Source organism: Aethina tumida, chromosome 7, assembly GCF_024364675.1.
Source record: "Aethina tumida isolate Nest 87 chromosome 7, icAetTumi1.1, whole genome shotgun sequence".
NCBI lineage: Eukaryota > Metazoa > Arthropoda > Insecta > Coleoptera > Nitidulidae > Aethina > Aethina tumida.
In genome coordinates, this window is record NC_065441.1 from 1,368,204 (window position 1) to 1,391,684 (window position 23,481).

General features: G+C 34.9%; 3 protein-coding genes across 4 annotated transcripts; all 3 read right to left on the reverse strand.

Moving 5' to 3' along the window:
- Positions 1 to 1,427: 1,427 nt before the first annotated feature.
- Positions 1,428 to 2,844, reverse strand: LOC109597513 (malate dehydrogenase, mitochondrial). The gene is made up of 5 exons (XM_020013217.2): positions 2,485 to 2,844; positions 2,252 to 2,437; positions 2,001 to 2,201; positions 1,716 to 1,947; positions 1,428 to 1,664 (listed from the first exon to the last, which is right to left on the reverse strand). The coding sequence occupies exons 1-5, from the start codon at positions 2,761 to 2,763 to the stop codon at positions 1,453 to 1,455; spliced, it is 1,110 nt and encodes a 369-aa protein (XP_019868776.2). The 5' UTR covers positions 2,764 to 2,844; the 3' UTR covers positions 1,428 to 1,452.
- A 343-nt stretch (positions 2,845 to 3,187) lies between these two features.
- On the reverse strand, positions 3,188 to 4,391 carry LOC109597526 (uncharacterized). The gene is made up of 2 exons (XM_020013237.2): positions 4,262 to 4,391; positions 3,188 to 4,211 (listed from the first exon to the last, which is right to left on the reverse strand). The coding sequence occupies exons 1-2, from the start codon at positions 4,340 to 4,342 to the stop codon at positions 3,402 to 3,404; spliced, it is 891 nt and encodes a 296-aa protein (XP_019868796.1). The 5' UTR covers positions 4,343 to 4,391; the 3' UTR covers positions 3,188 to 3,401.
- Positions 4,392 to 4,426: 35 nt separating this feature from the next.
- On the reverse strand, positions 4,427 to 22,771 carry LOC109597527 (uncharacterized). 2 transcript variants are annotated; one of them, XM_020013239.2, is made up of 5 exons: positions 22,487 to 22,771; positions 22,109 to 22,175; positions 10,490 to 10,878; positions 10,204 to 10,434; positions 4,427 to 6,944 (listed from the first exon to the last, which is right to left on the reverse strand). In XM_020013239.2, exons 1-5 carry the CDS (start codon positions 22,544 to 22,546, stop codon positions 6,870 to 6,872), a joined length of 822 nt encoding a protein of 273 aa, XP_019868798.1. In that variant the 5' UTR covers positions 22,547 to 22,771; the 3' UTR covers positions 4,427 to 6,869. The 2 variants fall into 2 exon arrangements, with proteins under 2 accessions (XP_019868798.1, XP_019868797.1); XM_020013238.2 differs by having other exon boundaries at positions 10,490 to 10,881.
- Positions 22,772 to 23,481: the final 710 nt, after the last annotated feature.

Below are 23,481 nucleotides of genomic sequence, written 5' to 3' on the forward strand. Positions count from 1 at the left end.
TCAGAAAGAATATACAAGCACGTTGTTTTTTTTTTTGAACGGTTTTTAGATGTACTATCCGCTCCAGAATTGCATTACCACCTCAAGGTTCATTTTCGCTTGCAGTGTTCGGCGTTGCTCACGACCGATATTTGTGGAGGGGATCATTTTGCTTGGTGTGCTCGGCGCTACGCACGACACGCAGACCGAATTTAGCGATTAAATCTTGTACAATACGATTCATTCTTTTGGGATTTTATTGTTTCATTTATGAATATTCTCTTTTCCGTTCGTGTTAGGGCAAATAAATTGATGATTACTGGTACAACTTATTTATTTAGTCGGTTACAAATGTTGTTGCGATTAGTTGCTCAAAACATTATTTGTTCTAATAACTATAAACTAAATATACTAACAAATACATTTTTCAAAAACATACGTTTTAAAAGGAACTATTTTAAATTGCATCAATACTTGCGAACAACAAGTATAAAACATAATATCTATATCACACACATGCATTTTTTAAAAACAAACATTTTAAAAAGTATAACATATAACTTATATGTTATTATTGCTATTACATAAATTTCGATTTCAGTACAATATTTACTGATGAAAAATGTAACAAAAATATAATATTCCCGAATAATCAAAATAATAAATAAATATTAAAAATAATAATTTAATATTTGGTGTGACCAAGTATTGTGCAAAAACTGAATAACCATGGAAACCACAACCGTAGCAAACAGTATAGTGTCAGTTCTTATATTTTTATATAATAATTATTTTAGAGAAGCGAAGTTTAATTAACGTTATGTTTCTTTTTATAATAATAATTTGCAAACATTACGCGTGGAACAAAATAGTCATATTGCTTACAATCCTTATTTTACAATCCAATTATTTTAAATAACTAAATTAAAGGTAAACTATTGATTGACAAAAAGCATTTAATTTATTGTTCTGCAAACAGCAATAATTATGAAGTTAAATGAATGCTTTAATTTAGTTCCTTGAAAATAATAAGGTGGAAAATAAAAAAAAAACTCATGCAATTATTCAAAAAAATAAATAAAAATAAATTCTGTCCCATATAATTTTCTTGTATTTATCTTATGGAAACATTCAGTTCTCGAGAAATTTGGGATATATTCATCCCCTGTTCTTTTAAAAGAATAATAATACGTGTACAAATTTCGTTATTTATATTGCGCTGCATCTTGTCTCGTTATATCGAAGGTAATAAATGAACCGCATGTTTTACGAGACGGTCAAATCATATTCGTGGTGGGGGAAGTGAGTAGTGCGCCAAGCGATACTGAATTGAAAGTGGTAATGCAATTCTGTAACCGATAGTACAAAATCGTTTTTAGGCAATTACAATTATTATTAATCAATCAACCAATCAGGAGTTTTATTAATTTGCAAGGAAAAGTCAAAAGAATGGATAAAAAATGTATTTTCACTTCAAGCACATTTATTAGGTTCCTGTTCTTTCTTACACTCATCCTTTGGTACCTTGTCGAGAGGTTTCTCCTTAAATTCCAAAAATTTCTCACCAGCAACGAAGCTTTCGCCCATTTTAATATTGGTCTTTATAAACATTGCGGCTTTCTTCAACCTGTACGCTTCCATGTCATTAATTTTGGGCATATGCGTCGAAACAACGCCTTGCCGACCTAAAAGAACAATTATTAATTAAATCCACTATATTTAATTATGTATTATACCAAAACGGACGATGGAAGTCATGTAAGGTAGAAATTTTTCAATGTGACCAACTTGCTTGACGAAAGCACAGTCGACACAGTTATTTTCGCCTAAAACGGCCTTGACAACGTTGTTAATAAATCTGGATACCCCAACGGCTGTGGTTAAACATAAACCGTCTGCGCAGTGGCTCTTTTTTAAAACATTATCTTCACCTTCCGTTATCGATCTGTGCAGATTCAGCAAAGCTGCCTTTAATTTAACTGGATTAATTATTTAACAATTAGGCGGTAATATAATTTTACTGTATCGAGTCTGTGTTGCGGTCTGACTTGCGAAAAAATGGGAACAATGGTATAAGGAGTACTTCCGCCAACGATTGGTGTTAATACTTCAGAAGGATCGCAGCCAGTATTGGTACCGATGTAATAATTAGCCATCATGGTCGGTACTGACGTGATTCCGATGATTTTGCGTTCATCGAAGACACCAGCTTTTTTATATTCCTGGAACGTTTCAGTACTTAAATGTGCAAATAAAATGATAGGGCTTTTACCTCTACGACCATCGGCACTAGACACTCAACAGGTGGTGACTGAATGCAAAAAATCCCTTTGGGATTGAATTCGGCGGCGTACAAGGCGGTCATTCTGACATTATCGACGTTCCTCTCGAACAGTTGTTTGGTGGTCTCGCCTGATTTTGTTTGACATCCTCCCAAGTGCACCAACACATCAGCACCCTAAAATTCTACGCTTTAAAATTGTCTATGAAACGAGTTTTTCTTACTTCAATCGCTTGTCTGATCACGTGTAGTCCTCGAAAGGATCTAACTTTGGCCTTCGTATCAATATGACTTAAGTCCTCGGCCACATTGCACACTTCCTTGTTGCTGTCGTACAGTCTTAACTCGTTGATGTAAGGACTTTGCTTGAGGAGTAAAGCAACACTCTGGCCGATTCTTGAATAGGCATTGATTATAGTCACAATGGGTTTTGTTGGTAACGGAGGCTGACAGAGTTGGGTTGCGAGTTGTCTTCGGTAGAAAACGGACAATTTTGGGAACATTCTGGCGAATAATCACATTTTTATGCACTATTTATGCATATCATACGTCATACTTTAACAATCTTGTCACTTTTGACAAAAGTTCCATTATTGGCCAAATAAAACTTCAGTTTTTCAATCAACATAAATTAAGAAGTACTAAATATTTTGTAAGTCAAATTTTTTTAACTTCTAGACATATAGGTCATTACAAACAATTTCTTGTAACAAGATTTTAAATGTTTCCAATTTGGGATTCATCAAAATTATAATGGATCTAAAAATTAAACTCTTTACAATTAATTTGATACGTGTATAACCCTCTAGATGAAATTCAGAACGGTTTTGGCTATGACAATATTCTCCCAGTAAATTCCTTATTATCCTTTATTATATACATAATAAAAAAGTTTCTGTTTGACACGTCCCTAATGCAATAAAACAATTTCGGTTGTTATAGTGCCGGTTTATTGTTTACTTTCTAAAAAATAACTCTAACACTTAATTTAGACAATCACAAGACAAGAAATTACAAAACTATGAATCTATGGCCTTAGTACACTTCCATATTTAATAAATGATGATGGGAACAAGTAACGATAAATTTTAAAGAGCATGTCAGTTTTAACAATGTCGACACTCAACAAATAAAATTATATTTAATTGTTCTTCATTTTGCCGGTACTTAGAACAAAACTGGCCCCAGTTTTACCGGCCTTAATGCAAGATCTCAAGGGATAAGATCCACCTCTGGTGTAACATTTACCGTAGGAAGCGCTGTCGCTTTTGCTCTTTCTGAACAGTTTCAAGCAACGGGGCTGCTCCACCTTCACCTTAATCTCGCTCTGCTTTTTCTTGAGCAGCAACAGTGAATCGGTGTGGCGCAAAGAGTTCGAACTGCCGTGACTAATTAGATTGTCACTGCACGAAGTGTTTGGCTCGGCTTCTTCCAAAATTGTTTGGACGTTGGACTCTTCTTTTTGCGTCACGTCCGACGACGTGTCCTTTAAGGACGGCTCCTTGGACCTAAGCTTAGAAGTGGTCGAGCTCAAATCGGTCTGTACCTCGGTGGAGTTCTGCGGGGGATGCGTCTTCGATTTGCTTTTCTTCTTTCGTTCCTCCTTCTTCGGTTCGGTCCAACGCACTTTCGGCCTGTCCTCGAACTGTTCTTTCGTCGGCTTCCAGTTAGCCCAGTAGGTCTCCTCCAGTTTGTTCATGATCTCGTCCGAGATCTTTTTGCGGGACTTCTTCGATTTGTCGCCCTGCGCCTTGAGAAGGCTATCGATAACGCCGTACTGCTGAAGGATCTCGGTGTAAGCCATGTGCTTTCGGTTTATGACGTACGGCTTGCGTGGGGGGTGCACGTAAATTGGGGTCTTGTAGTCGTATTTGTCTTTCACGTGCCGGTTGTGAATCGAACGCAGTTCATCCTTGTAGTTTCTCAAGTCCAGTTTGCCCGGTATATAATCCTGCAAATTGACGATTAATTGGGGCAGATTGTGAGGGGTTACGTACGTACTTGTTCTTCGGGATAGAATTTGGCAAATCTGGAGTTGAAACGAGGTTCGTCCAAGGAAGAGTAAGCCATTTTGGAAGTCATAAGACCATAATTTCCATAGACGTCAATGTAAACTGGTATTTGTCAAAACTTGACGGATGTGTGGCGTTAAATAAAACAAGATCGGATGATATAAAATATTTATTAGGTAAAATTTTTCAATAATAAAAAAAATCACTAAACTTAACATTTGTATTGCAACTAATATTTAAAAATGTGCGACATAGACATATAGAAATATGAATTACAGTGTACCATCCATTTAGTTTTATATACACATAGATACATTTCAGCGAATTATATTTTTTTTTTTTTTTTGATTTTCTCACCAAACACATCTCATTATCACAATACAAAAGGATTGATAAGTTTGTGATGCATTTATGGCGAACGTGCGTGCAAAATGAGATAGCGAGATCCACGCACGTTCCTCCTGATATTTGGTAAATTCGTATTTACATATTTTGATGCGGGGGTTAATATTCAAAATATATATTCCGTACAAAAATCTATTCACAAACTCAATCAGCTTTTCACAATCGAAAAAATCCTGGTGAGGAATTTGACACTGTCAAAGTACAAAAGCCTTCTCAACAATAATAATTAAAAACAAAATTCGATTTGAGCTATTTCTATATGACTACTTATTTATATCACAAAGAGTTAAAAATTATATTTTCACAAGAGCACTGAATTAGTGCAAAAATACTTAAATATATCACTGGTTTTGCAATTAAAATATATTACCCACTTTTATTTTACACTGTTATATGAAATTATTGTATTTTTTTGGGCACAGTATGTTATGCAAGGTTTAAAATTATTCCTGAAGTAGTGACAAATTATAGTGGTAGGATTTGCAGGACATACTGTTGGTTTTTTGGTGCATTTTGCTGATACAATTATGCTTTGAGTTTTTGTTAAAATTCCATACTGATAGATTAAACTATGTATATTTACGTCAATCGTTTTAATTCCGATTGATATCTGTACAAAAACTCGCCACACTTAAAAAATGGCAATTGTAGTTTATGCGGTGGGTTGGGTAATATTGTAAATATAAAATAATATATTATTATATCCTACATAATATATAACACAACTAATCATGTGATTATAGAATTTTTTGACAAAATTTTCAGAATTTCAGTTTTTTTTTATTTTAATTTTATCTTCTACAACCGTACCTCATACAATCGTTTACAATGATTCCGCTTGCACAATTCTTCACTTCGTATTAAAAATCACTCACACAATTTTAAAAAAGTCTTTAAATTTGTTAAAAAGTCCTATAATGCATTTTTTCTCTACACTTTTTGGAACAACAATTACATTGTAAATTTTACATTTTACACCCAATGCGAGAGGCCCCAAAATCGGAAACCACACGGAGACGACAACATTCAAAAATCATCCAAACGAAAATCGCCGCATCCGGTGCGATTGTCGTTCTGGGGGCGGTTTATGCGAACGATTTCCAGCCCCAGTGGTTGGGAGCTGCACGTCCGGACGTCAAAAAATTATCCAGAAGAGGGGCAGTTAATTTCGCTTTGTAAAACATTGAAAAACAATGGCAGTTCGTAGGCAGCTTTATTCGAAATTTCCAAGAGCGTGGGGGAAAACTTGAACTTGTATGGCAACATTATTATGGCTCTTTCGGATCAAAAACGCGCTCGTCACCACTTGATTCTTTTAAGGCCAAACGTTTTGTTTTTCTCTTTACACTATATCTACACTAGTATTGACTTTTGAGCAAATTTTGTAGGTCTAGAAAACGGTTTGTCTGTCACAGTGGTCACAAACCGTTTCGTTAATTGTGTACAAAAATATATCGTCAAGATTAATTCGGGCGCGTTTCCGACCTACTGCTGTTGTACAATTATCTGTTGAGTTTCTGCCGAAATTAACGGGTGGAATTCACATTATTATCATTATTATTATTATTATTATTATTGATGAAGTGGTGATGGATTTTTCGTTGTGTGTTATTTTCTAAATAAGCTTCTATTCTACGAAGTCAGACCTTCTCGACTTTTATTACCGTTATCTGTTTGTGGATTAAGAGAATCTGGCCGAAAAAACAAATAAGTATTAGATAACCCCCTCATGACTTAACCGTAACCTTTTTGTGTGTTACAATTGCGAGGGTTATCGATTGTGAAATTGAACGGAAAGTCTGAGTACTATTATTTTTATGAACGTGTAAAAATATCATGTATTAGTTCCTATTATTAAACCTTATTTTGTTTTATATTTTTTTGAGATGCAGCAGAGATTAACGACCGGCCCGGGTCACACTTCCTTGTTAGAGAAAACAAAAAAAAAAACAAGCCGTCAAACCATAAAAATAAAAACCAAAATCCGAAACGTCGAACAACAACAAAACAAACAAAAAATCCAGCGTTTCGAGTCAAAAACCAGGTACAGAAACCGCGAGCACGAGATTTCAGGGCGGCGGCGTCGTCGTCGGGTCGTCGGCGGAGCGCTGCGGCCAAACGGAAGGCAGGCTGCCCATCAGCGGGGTGCGGGACAGTTCGGTGGGCGACGGCGACCGTCCCCCGACCTCGTCTCACCAACAGAACACCGAGAGCTCGCCGCCGTGGTCGCCGGTGTGTCGCCACGCCGTCACCGACCGCGCCTTCAACTATAAATTAACAAAAATTATTAGTCAACAAATCGCACAAGTTACCTCTTAAGAAGATACCATCATCACAACCCAAAATTACTCAGGTACAGATGGAATTTTCTTTCGGTTAATTGTTGATAATTACAATACAATTACACTATTCTCTGAACAATAAAGTGTGAAATATTATGCAGGAAAATTTAGAATATCCTCATTAATAACAATTCCAATTGTGTTAGATTTTCAATAGTTTTAATAGTATATTATTTCACAACAATGTCTTATTCTTATCAAAGTTTCCAATTCATTTTGGACCAAATGATTAAAAAGTTAATTATGAATTACATATTAACAAGGTTAAAATTTTACTTACAACGTCAAAGTGTTAAAGTTGTTGTTTAAAACATAGTTTAATTTATTTGACTGATGAAAATAAGGATATTATTAGGATGTCGACAGAGACCTACATGTAATCTATGATTGCTTAACTTGATTTGATGAGTATTCTGAATATTCACCTAACTAACTCACTAGAAGTTTCTGGAGAATGTAAAATGGTGTTGATTTGAAATTTTTATAGCAATTATAGCTTAACTTGAACTACTTTCCAAATTTATTTCAAACAAAATTTCCGGTTGAAATATTAAAAAAAGCTTTTGATTGGTATAAGTAGATATTTCGCCAAAAATGGAATGTGATGTCAGGTACAAAATAGTACATATAAGGGTTATTTTGACTTTTTTTGGTAAATATTTACTGTACTAATCGAAATGTTGTTAATATTCAATTCAACACCCTGTACAAAATTTGGGAGTACTAATAATGATTCCTAATGTATCACAAAAATGAATTTTTTCCATCATCTAATGTGTAAATTAGGCGAATCACCCTGTATGTTACAACCCTTTTGAAAATCAACATTTAGTGTTTATTTCCACATAAATAAATATTTATTATACCAATCGAAATGTTTTCAATATCCAATCGAATTGTGATGTTGTAAGATGCATAAAATAAAAATAAATAACAAACACCCTGTGTGTTACAAAATTTGGGAGTACTAATAATGATTCCTAATAATATGGCCCTTTGTTAACGTGTATGTCAAAAATGAATTTTCTACAATCATCTAATATGTAAATTTGGTGAATCACCCTGTATATTCAACCCTTTTGAAAATCAACATTTAGTGTTTATTCTCACATTCGATACGACGCAAATGGGTTTAATGTAAAACAGTATTTTTACGTGTGCAACGTGAAAAAGTGGAGTCGAATCGACATTCACAAAGAAGCGCCTGAAGAAATCGGTCTCTCAGTAGTCTGAAATAAAATATTTGCCAATAAAGGCGCCTTATAATCGGACATTTCAAGGGTCATTTTCGCTCGGTATTCGTCGGGCGGCTCGAGCGCTTTTCAAATATTTCGAGCACCGTGTACTTCATGGCGGTAATGACAAAAAAGAAATAAAAAGTAAAAACCCTCCTTTCTTACACTCACAATTAAAAACTATACGTTCGTACCGAAAAAAAAAGAACGCAGAAAACTCATTTCTATAATGCACCGTGTCTCTAGAGTCTCCAGACTCCCGTTTTCGAATGGGGGGGAAAATTTTAATCCGACAACTTCGTTAGCGAATTTCGCGTTAATTAAAGGTGTTTATCAATGCGACTTCCGCCATCATCTAATTTATTCCATCGATCCCAATTTTACTCTTTTATCGACTCCGAAATGCTTCCACGTTTTTGTAAAGCACCATATAACAGCAAATCAATGCTAAAAATTAATAATATTGTGGATTCCCCAGCATTTAAAAACATGCTGATTAGCATTCCATATCGACTTTAAATATAAAACCTGAAATGACGTGAAAAAATAACACACCTTGAATCTCTAGTTCAAGGCTAAAAACAATCACAACAATTTTACACGTCTTCAATTTTTTTTCACCTCTCTCTTTCATTTCATTAAATATTTCCCATTTTATTTTACAAGAGGGTTTTTCTAAAATTTGAATCCCTTTTCCCCTTGGTGATCTTTGGAAGTATGTGGTGGTACCTCAAATACCACGTCACTTAAGTTAAGATTTAACTAACTGAATCTATTTGACTCAATCATGTATTTTTCTTAATATTATACATTTTCTGAATTTAAAACTGTTCTAAAATTTGGATCCCTTTTCGCTTTGATGATCTTTGGTAGGATGTGGTGGTAGTTCAAAAAACAGTTCACTTAAATTAAGATTTAAATAACTGAATCTATTTGACTCAATTAAGTATTTTTCTTAATATTATACATTCTCTGAATTTAAAACTGCTCTAAAATTTGGATGCCTTTTCCCCTTGGTGACCTTTGGTAGGATGTAATGGTACCTTAAATACCACGTCACTTAAATTAAGATTTAAATACCTAAATCTATTCGACTCAGTCATATATTTTTCTTAATATCATACATTTTGTGAATTTAAAATTGTTATAAAATTTGAATCCGTTTTACCCCTGATGATCTTTGGTAGGATGTAATGGTACCTCAAACACCACGTCACTTAAATTAAGATTTAAATAACTAAATCTATTTGACTTAATAATGTAGTTTCCTTATTATTATTATACATTTTCTGAATTTAAAATTGTTCATTTAAATGACAATTTGCTAGTTCCTTCCTTTCTCGTTCCAAGTAATTAGTTTACGTCGAACGACTACATTCATACAGATTTTATTCGTACAAATCTTCCGTTAAAAACGGAATAAAAGAGAAATATTTAATTGACATAAATGCGGTTATTAGTGGTGGAAAATTGTGACGGACGGGTCTGCGAAACGAGGGTGGAAATCACGCCGGCAGAAATCAATCGGCGAAAATACTTTCCCCGTTTGCATTTTTTATGCGGATTTCGGTTTATGCATCAATCAATATGCAGTTTAGGGTGAGTCCGACCGAATGGGCGGACCTTCCACCCTTCTGTTACACAGCACTGGAATCAAACCGTGCTTTTTTCATAATTTCCCAATTCGCAGTACTAAATTACGTTGGTGTGAACGTTGCGAATTGTTGTAAATGTTCGTAGTGACCTTCACCGTCACTCAGACTGGTTCCACGATTTCGTGAATAGCGAAATTTTTTTGCGGACCCAAATGGAATTCGTCGTCGTCGGCGATTACGTAACCATTTTGTGTGGGTCGTACAACTCGTACGTTGTTGTTTACTGTGTTTTTGTTATGTTAATCCTCGCCGATCTGTGTTGTGGTGATGCAACACAATTTAATAAACACTTACTTGTTGCATCTTCTCGAAATCGAGATAGGGTCTTTGTACGTGCGCGTTCCTCAAATGCCTGGACCTCTTCCTCGGCGACAGCTCGTAGTGGAGCAGCTTCGCGGGTGGACTTTGACTTCTGCCCTTCTGCAACAGCTGCAGCTGTCGCCTGCCGCCGGGTTTGACCGCCTCCAGCGGCGGTGACGTGCGAAACTGCACCGGAGTCGCCATGCTGGCCAGCAAATGGTGAACCTAAACGCAAACCCATGGATCACCTCGCTTAACTAATTAAGTCACCAATACTGACCTCTTCATCGGACGAACCGGAATGCTGGACCGTACCGTCATCCCCGTAGCACTTCAAGTAGGGCGAACAGGGCGAGGCGGGACTCAAATTCCCGTAATGCGACATGTTCTCCTCGTTCTCGTCCGGAGTTTGGCGGTGTTTATGCGCGGTGTCTCCGACCTGCGACCATTTCCTCTTCTCCGGCAGGCAAGCTGAGGCTGCCCGGAGGGGACGGGCGCCGGAACTTGTGCTGGGGACGTTGGAGGTGGTGTCGGAGGTCTTTTTGTCGCCGCCGTTGATGACTTCCAGCTCCTCCTCGGAGCTGTGCGGGTCGTGTTGGTCCGGAGCCGGGCTCTCCATCGAACAGCCCGTGTCTGCTGGTGAAGCGCTGCTGCATGTCTTCTCCCTCACTGCTATAACATTCGAACAATCGTTGGAAGTTTCATGTGGACGGAAAAATTGTGTTTTTAATTATGCATTTATGGGCGACACGCAGATGACTTGGAAACACACACGACCCTATTAAATGTAATACAATGTTTGCATGTTATTAATATTAGTTCGTGATGTGTTATTATTCTCGATTTTTTTTAATGTATAGTCAAACACAAAGGTTTAAATAAATATATTATGGTAAAATACAAACTAGAGGCATATTGATCCCGTGCCTTTACAACCTGAATTCACGACTGTTTCGATAATTTCTTGAAAATCGTTGATTGTTATTTAACTAAGTGTTCCTGTACACGGTACAATCGATAACATCTTACATGTGCAAACTATTTATTTTATTTTTAATCAAAACCTATTAAAAGTTAGAACATAAATTTCCGCAAAAGTAACGTAATTCAAAAGCCTCATTAATATTAATGTTTGAAATAGTTAAAATAAGCTTCTTTAATACAACCGCGTAAAATTGGTTGCCCGGTGTAATTGAAGATAATGTGCCGCCATCTATTGCAATTTACATTAAATCTCATAATAATCAAACTCATAAATAGATTGTGGTCCACGGTTTTCTGCTTAGATAACTTGAAATCGTCGGATAGGATTGTAGATTAAAAATAAAATTTGAATGACTTAAATATATGAACAAAATATTTAGACTAGACTTAGACATTTGAATTATTAATATTTTTTTCCAAAAATTTTAACAGATTATTAGACTAACTGAAGTGTCTTTCAGAACACACTTTTATTCATTTTTGGCATAGACATTATGCAAAGAATATCCTATAAAAACCATTATTAGTACTTCCAAATTTAGTTAGACCATCAATCAGTCAAAATTTTGTAAAAACATTAATAACTGAGAAACAATTAGGTTTAGGTTGTATGGTATAAACGTTTTATACATCTAGAATTTAAAAATTCAAATCTATACAGAGTTTACATTATAAATAACAAAGATGATATTTTCAGTTACACCGGAAATGAATTTTTATTCAAAATAAATTAGAAAAGAAGTTTAAGTCATGTTGTAATTAATATAAGAATTTCAAATCAATATTTTTTTCTTGTTTCCTGCATAGCATATCATTACGTCAACTCTGAAATTTTACATGGAACATCCTAAATTTGACATTATTTTTTAATATATACATATACAGTAGGAAAAGCGTTTGACCCGTCTGAATTTAGAGAAAGATATCATGCATGAGAGAGACAGTAGAAGTCTGTGGCAGTGGGAGACTGTTTCTATTGTATATGATGTTTCTTTCAGAATTCCGATGGATCAAACTGTTCGTACTGTAAGTATAGAATATCTGACATATTGAGAAGTAAAATTATTAATTTAAGAAATTTGTGAGCCATAAAACTATTCTAGCAACATATAACAATGATATATCAGATATAATTATTTGTTATTCCTCCGACTAAGTTGCTAGGTATCCTTTCCTCCAAATCTTGAAATTTGAAATCTTAAATATTTTCGAAGAAAATAATCTATTTTTACGATTATAAGAAGCATATCAATATACTTCTCCTATGAAAAAAAAAAAATAGCATACTTAACTACTTTAGACAGAAACCCTTTATAAAAATAATACTGCAGAATTGCTGTATAAGCCATAAAAATACATTAAAAGTTGTTTTACACAATATATTGGTAGCGTTTATATATTATATATACCAATATTTCGCAAGTGCAGGCAACATTTTTACCTTTAAGTTATTTTAGTAAAATTCAATGTAATTTTGAATATCTAAACTTACCAGAAAATTACAGGAAAATAGGACTATCTTCCAGCAATTTACTAACCAATTTCTGTATCAGATGTAGCATAAATTGAAGAATTGGGCAACAAATTGGTGATCCAAAACAGTTATAATCGAAATATTGTCTAGACGAAAGGTCGTAGCCCCTCGACAGTATTAATATTAACCCGGCACAGATTAGAAAATATTACGAAGCAGTAGGTGTCTAAATACTTTTCGAACTGTCCCGCATTCAAATATGGAATGTTGCAGACGCCGAACGGTCCGAAAAATCACCAGATACAGTTACAAGACTTACTCATCAACAAACGCCCAACAAACGTCCTGTTTATCGTACACCTTATTTCCTACCCAACGAATTTTTTAATCCGAACGTTCGAAATTTGATTTCAGACGTTGCCGGGGCGAGACAGACAGAGACGGCTGAACGACCGAAAGCCTAGTGTATAATTTAAAATCGATAATTATTTTATTAACACGTTTAATGGCAATCGCCGGTTCGGAAGGGTCATTAGAAATTATAATTTCGCTCACGCCCGAACGGCAACCAATTTTCGTCCGTCCGACGTTGATTAACACTACGTAAAAATCCTTTCGGGAATTAATTGGAAATATTTAATAAACACTGTGCAACAGGGGTTGCCTAACGTAAACCGTACCGAGGTGCCGCCATCTACATTTTATGTTTCCATTTGTTTAATGAGGCGGTGGCAGTTTTAAATAAAAACGGTATTCAAAAGCTCATTGTCCCTGTGATCGATACGCGGGACGTTTTTGTTTTGCGTACGTTTTTTCTGTATTTCTGATGTGCTGCATTCTTGTCGAGTCGATTATTCAATCGGGCGACGTAATTAGCGACAATAAAAATCGTTCGGAACACGTTTCAGTCCGGTTAAAAAAAATGTTGCAATATCAAGTTTGTCATGTAACCGTGCTCGATTAATGAAACGGCCGTTGCCAACTAATTGGTTTTAAATTTAATAGAATTCCATAACTGCTTGAAATTTTATTAATATGCGTTGAAAAAAACAACAGAAACGCCGAGAAAAAACAAAATAAACAGTGATTAACGAACGTAAACTTTTCGCCGGTTCTGTTTACAGAAGATCGGCAACGTAGCGGTGATGTCAGCGTCGAAGCAAGGAGCACGACCTTTACAATGTTAATTACGCTAACGTAACACACGAATTTAAATACACTCGTACGAATTACACACATTACGCTATTTGATTTCTAGGATTGATTTAGTAATAGTAATACCACTGTGCAAATTTAACTATACATACAGTCTTGGCAAATTTCAGGCACATATGTTAGTAGGAAAAACGAATTCTACGGGGTGATTCACCGAACTTATTCATTAAAAATTGTAACAATTTTATAGCAATTATTTAACCTATACCTAAATCCAGTAATTTTTTTTAAATTTATTTAAAATGCTTGTCAAGTTACCCATTTTGATGTTGGTAAGTTTATATTTGGCATACATGTGAGCAAAGAAAGAATAATCTTAAGGAATTCCTAATATTGTTTACAAACAGAAATATATAATCAATATAATTACTTTAAAACGTAATTACATTGAAAATAACAAAATTACTGATCATTTATCATGCACAAAATTAAATACAAATAACGAACACACTGTATATAAAATTTGGTTCTCCCTATAAGATGGTTCTTGGTTAACAATATACTAAAAATTGTTTAATTTTCCAACATTAAAAACTATTAGTTTAACTAGCCATTTTAATTATAATTACATGGATAATTTAAAAATAAAAATAACATACAAGGTATTACGTTGAAAATAACAGTTAATAAGTTAATCACTTTTTATTCAAAATAAATTAGGAAAGTAGTTCAAGTCAACTGATTATTACTATAAAAAGTTCAAATCAGTACCTTTTCCCTTTCTTCATAAATTACTAATAAATAAGTTAGATTAATCACCCTGTACAGAGAAAAATATTCATCAACAATCGACCTGTCAGAAAAAATCCTCAAAAGCAATTGGTTTAAGTATAAGACTTTGTATAGCCATTTTAATTATAATTACAAGTACAATTTAAAAATAAAAATACCTACAGGGTGTTACGTTGAAAATAACAGTTAATAAGTTAATCACTTTTTATTCAAAACAAATTAGAAAAGTGGTTTAAGTCAACTAATTATTACTATAAAAAATTCAAATCAATACATTTTTCCTTTCCCCATAAATTACTAATAAATGATTTAGATTAATCACCATCTATAGATATAGAGGTATAGCCATTTTAATTAAAATTAGATGTAGAATTTAAAAATAAAAAAAAATAAACAAGGTGTTACGTTGAAAACAGCAGTTATTATTAACTGTTGATATCACTTTTTTTTCAAAATAAATTAGAAAAGTAGTTTAAGTCAACTATAAATGTTTCAATAAATAAATTATATGAATCACCCTGTATAGAGCAAAATATACATAAAATTCGAAAATGTGTATCTTTATATTAGTTCTGTTTTTTATACGAATTGTACATGGAGGATATGTAGAAATAGTATTTTTTATGCTAGTTTGCTTTGATTTTTCCTAAAATTGTAAAACAATGATAGACGAACATTTTAAACTATTATTCTGCTTTACAACTGCGAGTGGCTACGAATACATTAAAATTACATATTAAAAATGTTTTTACTGACTTCCTTTTCTGCATTTTTACTGTCTTATCTAGTGTACTTAGTACTTGTACTAGTGTATTCGGTTAACGAATTTTAACAAATTCTATTAAAATATGGCAGCATATCTGGATATTTCTTATAGACAACCAAAAAGTACAAATAAAATATTGAAATAGAGGAATAAAATGAAAATAGTAATCTCCCCAGGACGGTTTCTAAAACTGTTTGCACGTCGGGAGGAAAAAACAAACGAAACACTAACCGTAGTCAAACTATTAAATACACACACACATAGAGACAACCAGTCTCGTGTATTTTTAGTCGGTTCGAGTTTTATCGCGATGTGCTTAACCCGAATCGTCGGATTGTTTACTTTAACGTTTGCGTTTGCCAAAAACCGAAAATAGTCCCCCCTCGACAACAAATGACTCTGTTGGAAGAAAACGTTTCGGCACATCGGGATGGCGAAATGATTTCAAGGCCGGCGTGAACTTGAGATCGAACGCGATAACAATCACTTTTAGAAATAATGTTTATTATTCATGGGATGGTTCGCCGGCCAGTACACCACACCCATGCACGAATCCTTCGGTTTCTGTTTGCGCCTTTACCTTACCTAATCTATCGACGTTGGTCGCCTCTATGTGATTTATCGCAACCGTTTTACGTTCCGCACTCGAATAATTGCCGAACATGTGTCGGTTTCAAAGTGACATTGGAGCAATGCAATAGACAGCATGGCGTTGCTAAACAAGCATAAGCGGGGAGCTTGCCAAAAAATACTAATTCAATCGCTTAAAATAGAGTTAATTAACGATTGCTGCTATTTGCTGCTATTTGTTGCTTTAACTGAACGAGGAAAAAACTTCGGAGGGTATACCAATTTAAAACTAATCGACCGTTAACTAAATGACAGTTAATTAACTGAAGATTATGTTTATTGGCAGACTGTTTACTTGAATTTTAATTGTTTGCGGTATGGTATCGAATATAAGACTATAAATAAAATGTGATGAACATTTTACTTTATCTAATCAACGGATGGTTGATAACAGATGGCAGCACACTTGGCCATTTATTGTAGACAACTCACACTGCACAACTACATTTTAAATCGATCACAAATGGAACAAAATTATTAAAAAGTGATTAAATATTAATAAAATGTATCGAAAGAGGGTCAGTTAAGTTATTTGTGACCATGTCATTTACAACGATTGAATTATTAATGAGGCCGAAACACAGTATTAGTTGGTGACAATTAATAATTTAACCTCGTGTGTGTTTAGGAAGAATTTCAAGTTCAAGTACAACTAATCAAACAACGAACTGTTATTCAACCATTTTTTTTATTTACTATATCTATTTTTAATTTCCATTTCCTCACATTTACACAAAACACTTTCTTTTGTACTTCAACCACGAGTCACTCCTCCTCCTCCTATTTTCATTGATTTCATAAGACTTTGTTTAATTCCCATATTTGTCCATGTACCAGAATTGAATTTTTATCTTCGTTTCACGGTGAACTTCCAACTTCAACATATCTTGAAGATATAAATGTGCTGATTGTGCGTAAAAGAAGTGACCACTGCAACAAGATGTTCTTTAAAAAGCCCGAGTTGGACCTCGAGTTTTTAATTCATCCAGTTTGTTCATAAATGTCGCAGGAAAAAGGGCTGAGCTACCTATACACCCTTCTATGTTTCCGTAGAAAACATCTCGAGATGTTATTTGCTGTATTAACTGATCCGAAGTCCCATCTTCAATCTTCATATCTTCAAAAATTACCATTGATAATCAAGTCGTAATAATGTATGGCCTCTGCTGCTTCTCGAGTAAGCGTAACCACTGAGCAATTTGTCAACAAAATTCTTTGCATACATTTCACCAAAAGATTCCTTGAGTCCTCTTCCGTCCATTATGTACCCTGTGCTTCCAAGAAAAGACTTCAGCATATGAAATCCTCCTAATTTTACAACTATTGTACATAATGGTGAGTTAGCATCTGATGTAGCTATCTTTGCACGTGTTTTAGAGTAGAGGGGTTGATCAAAAGTAATCACACACGTTTTTTGTCCATGTGACTTAGCAATATCGACAGCGCAGTGTGAAGTTGTGTAAATAATATCTACGTGACTAGCAGGATTATCAATAAAAGGAAGAAACATAACTTAAGATCTCAACTTTCCATACAGCCACAAAAAATCAACTCCCTTAATGTTATTTTCTGTAAATGCTTCATCATCGTGTAAATTTTCGACTTGAACTTTACTGTATCCAGGTACGACTAGTTTTTCAAAAACTTGAAGAGATACACGTGTTATGGCTGCCAACTCTTCCGCACTTGATTTGGTTGTGCATTTTTGTATCCGTTCATCGTAGAGAACAGTATTTTTTCGAGTCACTGTCTTAATCACCCGCATAACATGAAGAGTATTGTTACCATCAAGAGTTGTACAAGTGCACCAGACTCTAATGATAATAACGAAAAATGATAATTATATATTTAGCAATAATTTATAAACTTTATACTACGTGTTTTCGATCGGAACTACCAGTTGACCTCAAATGATACTCTAGCAGTGAGCTCTCTGCCCTGTCGACAACGGTTCGACGTATGAAAAAATATTTAAAACAAAAGTTGTAGGGAATTTAATTCTCTACAATATTGTTAAGAAATACAAGTAGCGTAAAACCCAATCGTGCATTTTGTTAAGTCGATTATTCGATTTATTAATTCCGTTCCTTAAGCAACACCAACTTGCCCGATTCGGTTTAACAATTGCAATTTTCGTTCTGACATTTGAGATTGATAAATGCCGATACTTTCCAATATTGATGGTGACCTTTCCCTCAAAAATCCACACGCAAAACGGTTATAATTGAAGGATGGTACTGTTTCGACATCGTACCTTTTCATTAGCGATCAAATCAAAACAACGCAGAGATGTTCTCCGCTTCTCTTCTCGGAATAGTTGAGTAACGGTACGTAACCTTAGGCCTGGCCGTTGCGCTAATTAAAGTGGTCATTGTAAACAATTTTAACGTACGAATCACCACTGCTCCTTTGACATTCTCGCCTTGAACTTGACCGTTTTGTAACCATCGTTGTTTACACACCGGGAATCACGTGATCCTGTTGAATAATGCGCCCGGGTTTATTTTTACCGTTCGCGATTTTACTACGCTCGTATCTGGATTAAAAGACCCACTTTATTTGCTCAAAAAAAAAGGATGACGATGATGATGATGATGATGAGATCAGCGAGATATTTGTTTGCGAAACAGGTTTTGGCACACGAGAAATGGTGTTCGCTAATCGTTCACTCGGCATTGTTGTCCAAATTTGCCACAATCGACAATTGTTTTGTCGGTGTGTCGGAAAAAAACGCTGGATCCGTGACGAAATGCGGCTACACATAGTGAATTCGCAATGAAGGACTGGGACGTTGATCCGATGCTTTATTATTCCGCATCTCTTCTCCTTCGCCTCCTCGTCGGCTCTTGTCGAAAACTGATCCATTCCGATGCAGAAAAGTGGCAGTTACATAACGCATCAGTTATTAAACAGTTTCGCAAGAGTGTCAGATGCTGGCTGAAGGAAGTGCCATGTGTTTTCTGGCGCAGCCCAATTACTCATTAGCACATTTCCCCTGCGTTTATCTAATATTTTATTAAATATTAGAAAGTTTATACCACTGCGTGTGCATATCGATGTGAACCAGCGCCGATTAACAGGTGCATATACAGAGCGAATTATGCAAACGGCCAATTTTCGAGAGCGACGACTAGAAAGTTGTGGTTTGCTTTATTTTTGCGGTTTTGTCAATTTACGCGTGTTTCGAGGCACGATTGTTTGGTACCGCGCACTTCCTACAATCGTGCTTCTATTTACGGACGACCACGCTGTATTTGTCTGCGATAAGATAACCAGATTTTTTATTTATAGTCTGTGAATCATGCAGGTTTATGATATTGGAGTGCCATTCAAATTCGTAATGATCAACTCCAGTAGATTCTTAACCTTTTGCCAGGAATAAAATTTTAATCAAGACAGACTCCTCCTTCTTCACTGCTTTATCCAGGATCCAAAGAATAGTAAAATGAATTATGATCCTAGTTCATTAATGCCATTTGATTCTACACTCATTCGAGTATTCACACACTATGAATCATCCAGTTTTGTGTTATTAGAGTATCATTCAAATTCGTGATGGCAAACTCCGGACTATTCTTAATTTTGACTTTTTTATGGAATATATTGCCATGAATAAAATTTTAATCAAGATAATATGTTGTCAAGATCGAGAACCATGCTTAGAAAATTAAAGAAATCTTTAGAGTATAATACACTCAAAAATTCCTCCTTCTTCATTGTTTTCTCCAAGATCCAAAGGATTATGGTGCTTCCTTTAATACCATTTGATTCTACATTCATTTAAGTACTCATGTGCTCTATTAATCATCCAGTTTTGTACTAGTAGAGTGTCATTCAAATTCGTACAGGTCAACTCCAGACAATTCTTAATTTTTACTTTTTTATAGATCATACTGCTATGAATAAAATATTAAACTAGGCAATATATTGCCTTTAAGAACCTTGGTTAGAAAATTAAAGGGTCCTTACAGTAAAATACATTCAAAAACTCCTCTTTCTTCATTGCTTTCTCCAGGATTCAAAGGATAGTTCATCTAACTTTGTATTAGTGAAGTGCCATTCAAATTCATGATGGATAACTGCAGCCAATTCTTAATTTTATATTTCCTAGACAACATATTGCCTTTAATAATGGCAATACCTTTTCAGAACGAGAATTTTTTAGAAGATTAAGGAATCTTTAGAATAAAATATTTTCAAAAAACGAGGAGTTTTTTTCAATGAATGGATGTAAAATAGATTATGATGATAACCACTAATATTATTTGATTTCACCTTTATTCAAGTAATCATGTGCTCTGTGAATCATTCAATAGATTCTTAATTCAAATTTTTTCTATTGAATTTATTGCAGGATTAAAGATTTAATCAAGGCAATATGTTCTCAGAACAAGGAATCTGGGGTTCACCACATCACCCAAGACGGATCAAAAACTCTTTAATCTTCATATAGCCAAAAACTTGTTTGCTTCCTCCATGACCCAAGAGGGAATAAAATGGAATTTAATGTCATTTAATGTTACACTCAAGTATTCATATATATTCTTCTAAACCAACTTTTCCAGTGCGTGCCCAACGTCACGTAACAATCATCTTCAAAATCCGTAGGTTCAACCTTGACAGATAAATTGTATCGGGATCCATAATCCCCGTTTCCTTTCAATAAAATGCACTGCTCAAAAACATTTTCCTTATCGTGACTCAAAGGGAAATACAAATATTTTCGACAATTTCGATAACAGCTGGTTTTTCGTTAGTAGGCACGATAATTTTTGAAATTTGCCTGTAAAAAATCGATTTTCATATATCAGTTATGGTTATTAACAAACGGTGTCATTCGAAAGTAAAACCCGACAAAAATGTTAGTTAATTAAATATTAACATAAATTACCTAACAGTATACATAATTAACCGAGCGTTGAGGAAACGTAAACAGACGTTTTATTTTCGTGTAAATTTATGTGTAAATCGTGGGAGATTTCCGAGAAATCCGTTCTATTTATTGATAAGGGACAGATTCACCATTTTGACCTTCGATTATCTATATTTTCGTAGTGAATCACTTGTTTCTGTTCGCACACAACATATAAATTATATATGTACGAGTTGGGGAAAATGTGGAACAAAGGAAAACAGGAAAATATACATTAATTATTCATAAAGGTAATTATGAATTCCTTAGCAGAACTTCGCAATTATTTTTTAATATAGACGACGTGCAGTTAAAATTTCTGGACGACGCCAATGAAAACGCATTTCTTGATTGACACCAATATAAACGTTGAAATTCAATTTTAACGATCAAATAGGATAATTAAAATTAGTAGAACAGTGTTATAAAAATCCGACTTTATACAAGAAAGCACATTCAATTTCTTATCGTCTACAAATTAATAACGTTGGAAACCTACGTGTTCATTAAATGGAAAAGTGTCTGTTAAGTAATTAGTAAGTTATTGTTGGTCGGTTCTATTTACTAGAATTTGTATCTTATCAACCGTATTTTGGCTATTATAATTAAAAATGTGTATTCATTTTAATTGTAGCCATAAACCGGTTGTTAAATTTCTATAAACAATTACATAACAATTTCATAATTAATAACAAAAACATATTCAAAGTAACAAATTAGGAAACGTTACAATTTTTCAAGTGAAAACTAGTCTAAAAAACATTTAATTTTTTAATAATAGTTTTTAGAAAGTGGCTCATTAAAAATGTCAAAGTTGTAAAAGTATAAAATTCTTTAAGTATTCATGCTGTTGTATTCAATAATTTAAAGAAGAACGACCAACATATATTATTTTAAGGAAAAATAAACAGCTTGTCAATCCTGACTTCACTTTTGAAAGCTTCAAATGAAATATCGTTCAAGCTGCAATAATTCAATTATGAAAAAAAGAACCACCAGCAGATACATACCCATAGGAAAAGTTAGGTAAAGCCGACAACAGCGTAGCACCCGACCGGAATTCAGCCAGAAATTTTTTCGGCAAAATCACAAGTCAAAAAAGTCGAGATCGAATCAGCTGTTCGATCCGTTAAAATGAAAAGCTGGCGAGTGGTCGTAACGAAAGTGAAACAAAGAACCGACCTACCTGAAGACAGTTCCGGAGTGTCCACATCCTCGTCCGATTCGGTGCCGGAATCGTGGTTCTCGTCCGTCTGCAAAAAATCCGATCATCACTCTCACGAATAATAAATGCATCGATGAATAATTGAGACGTGTCATTCGGTTTTTTCGTTTTGAACACGTCCCGACCGTTTCAATATCGTCTTGGGTTGGGGACGTGATTGGAAAGTGATTTGGTCGGGATGAATTCGTGTTAAGCGGGACAAGGGTGGAAAATTGATTCGGGAACGCGGATCCTTTGTTCTGCGGCTCCGGCCGTAGCAGCCATTTTTCCGCCACTGTTGTGACCTTCAAAGACTTTGAAACCGGTGGAAACGGGCGAATTTTTTTTGCTCACACGAACCTTTTCGCCGTCCTCATTGATCGAATGGGTACGGAGCTTGTGCGTGAGGAACTTTAGCATATTTTCCTTCCGGGTCTTGTTGCCTGTGTGGGACGCCACTTTGACCGGATTTGTTCCACTGCTGTTTAAATTAATCGCGCCACTAAATATTATAGTCACGAACTCGCGAAAGCATCCTGGAACAGCGATCCGGATTCGGGTTGGGATAATTTTTTTTTTGGCTGACTCTAATGACCGGTCATTCTCGAAACGGAAACCGACAATCCTCCACCTACCCGTGCTCAAATACTACTGATTTTACTCCACACAGTCAGCTGCAATACTACACTGGACTGGTTCATGGATACTATTCGAGGGGCGGACGCTACAACTCGCTCCTCAATTCAATAAAAAATCAGCTCAAATACCACTATAGCTTGACTACTACTATTTAACAACTTTCAAATAACAATTAATTCACCAGTTTATATCAAAATATTTATTCTTTAAACGTTTTTTGACCCGGTTAAAAAACACAACCGACAACGCTGCACAGGTTTTTCTAACATGGAACAGTCTATAACCCATTGATGACAAAGGAAGGTTTGATCCAACGCCGCGCTTTCATTGGCCAACTACACATCAATTCCGGACTCTTCCAGTATATTCTCTCTCACTCACTCCAAACCATTAATACTTTTGTTCAATGCAAGACGTGTGCTGAGGTATACGTTATGGCGAATGATGAGAAGGAGATGAACTGTAGTACATCGAATGTGTAGGAGCGAGAGGGATGGTTCTTGAGCGGCTTCTTGTTGGATGTGTGTTAGTAAGGTTGGCGGCGAGTTTTTTCTAAAGGTGGGAAGTTTTCTTACTTCCATGCGGAAATTGCTGTCTTGGAAATTAGAATATTTAGCAGCAGCGACCTAAGCTGAAAACTAAGTATTTTTGCTCCTAATATAACCTTATCAATTTATTAACCTTTAAAAAATGTATATATCTATTTGTATGTACAT

Coding starts and splice junctions, on each gene's coding strand:
- LOC109597526 (XM_020013237.2), bottom strand. CDS start 4,342: ATGACTTCCAAAATGGCTTACTCTTCCTTGGACGAACCTCGTTTCAAC. Junction 4,212..4,261: donor AATTCTATCCCGAAGAACAA/GTACGTACGTAA, acceptor GTCAATTTGCAG/GATTATATACCGGGCAAACT.
- LOC109597527 (XM_020013238.2), bottom strand. CDS start 22,546: ATGCTAAAGTTCCTCACGCACAAGCTCCGTACCCATTCGATCAATGAG. Junction 10,882..22,108: donor CACTCCGGAACTGTCTTCAG/GTAGGTCGGTTC, acceptor CGAATGTTATAG/CAGTGAGGGAGAAGACATGC. Junction 6,945..10,203: donor ATTTCGAGAAGATGCAACAA/GTAAGTGTTTAT, acceptor GTTAATTTATAG/TTGAAGGCGCGGTCGGTGAC.
- LOC109597513 (XM_020013217.2), bottom strand. CDS start 2,763: ATGTTCCCAAAATTGTCCGTTTTCTACCGAAGACAACTCGCAACCCAA. Junction 2,438..2,484: donor TGATCAGACAAGCGATTGAA/GTAAGAAAAACT, acceptor GTAGAATTTTAG/GGTGCTGATGTGTTGGTGCA. Junction 1,948..2,000: donor CGCAACACAGACTCGATACA/GTAAAATTATAT, acceptor GTTAAATTAAAG/GCAGCTTTGCTGAATCTGCA.